At 43.4% G+C, this 1,144-nt stretch overlaps 1 protein-coding gene across 1 annotated transcript in view; it reads left to right on the top strand.

Annotated features, from left to right (window-relative positions):
* Positions 1-628, top strand: part of LOC144641313 (membrane-bound glycerophospholipid O-acyltransferase 2-like) — a gene marked incomplete at its 5' end in the record, with an annotated part of 7,610 nt that extends 6,982 nt beyond the window's left edge. The window contains one exon of the mRNA XM_078500338.1: positions 467-628. Coding sequence (XP_078356464.1) covers positions 467-628 — 162 coding nt within the window. The remainder of the gene's footprint in view (positions 1-466) is intronic.
* Positions 629-1,144: the final 516 nt, after the last annotated feature.

Below are 1,144 nucleotides of genomic sequence, written 5' to 3' on the forward strand. Positions count from 1 at the left end.
TCGGTCGATAGATCGGCCGATAGTGAACATGATCCGAAGAGTTGTCCATGTTATAAGCGTTGCCCTCATACCTCAAACCTGCTTTCTGTTTGTTCATTTCGTTTCTCAAACTCATTAATAATTCATCAAGTTAAAACAAAGAAAATCATAACCGTGAAGGAGGTTTGAATACCCGATCTTAATAAGCATAGATTTTAACAATTTTATTTCTCCGTTTATTTGGTAGTTTTTGTTTTGATTGAGAAGATATATCAAACACTCGAGACAGTGTTTCATCGGCTCGAATTTTGTCAAAAATACTCCGCTGCGCGTCGTATTTTCAACTCTCTCCTCGGAGTTTGGATATCCCAATGAAAACTGTCGCTCGTGTTTGATATATTACTTACCCTATCTTAATACATCTACCCCCTGTTCAAAAGTGAAGAAATAAAGCAACTGAATTTGTGTGTGTGTTTTTTTGTCACAGGCGAGACTTACATACGGTCACTTGTTTCGAGACATGTCTCCAATCAAGACCTACTTGTTTGAATTCCTTAAATGGATCGTTGGTAACGTGATCTTGACTTCTTATTGCTTTGTACCGTTTGTATTTCTGCGTTTGGATCTCTCGTTAATATTCTACAGGTGAGGTGGCAGACTAATTTGTGTTGGGTATAATAAACCCCTTCCTGGCTTGGTGGTATAAAAAAAGGTAAAGTCTGTGTCCGAGCCATGAGGCCCATACAGCCGGAGCTTATCCCGGTTTCCGTAGCATTAAGCGACTAGGAGTATTGCTACTCCCCCCTGGATGGGATGCTAGTCCATCGCAGGGTTACCCCCAGCAGTAAATTCGCCGGTAACCATTTATACACCTGGGTGGAGAGAGGCACTGTGAGAGTAAAGTGTCTTGCACAAGAACACAACGCAGCGCACCGGCCAGGCCTCGAACCCGGGCCGTTTGACTCGGAGTCGAGCGCGCTAACCATTAGGCCACCGCGCCTCCCGCGCCCTTGGCTGAAAGGGTGTCCTAAAACTTTCTGCTGCACTCGCCGTCAGATTTTATAGGGCAGTGCAAAACAAGCGAACAGTGTCGCCTTTTCAGGTCTAACTTTTTAGTCAAATCATAATGTTAAAAAATTACGTAAACCGCAATTCATTTGAACCG

This window comes from Oculina patagonica, unplaced genomic scaffold (assembly GCF_052425735.1).
Source record: "Oculina patagonica isolate OP01 unplaced genomic scaffold, crgOcupat unplaced836, whole genome shotgun sequence".
NCBI lineage: Eukaryota > Metazoa > Cnidaria > Anthozoa > Scleractinia > Oculinidae > Oculina > Oculina patagonica.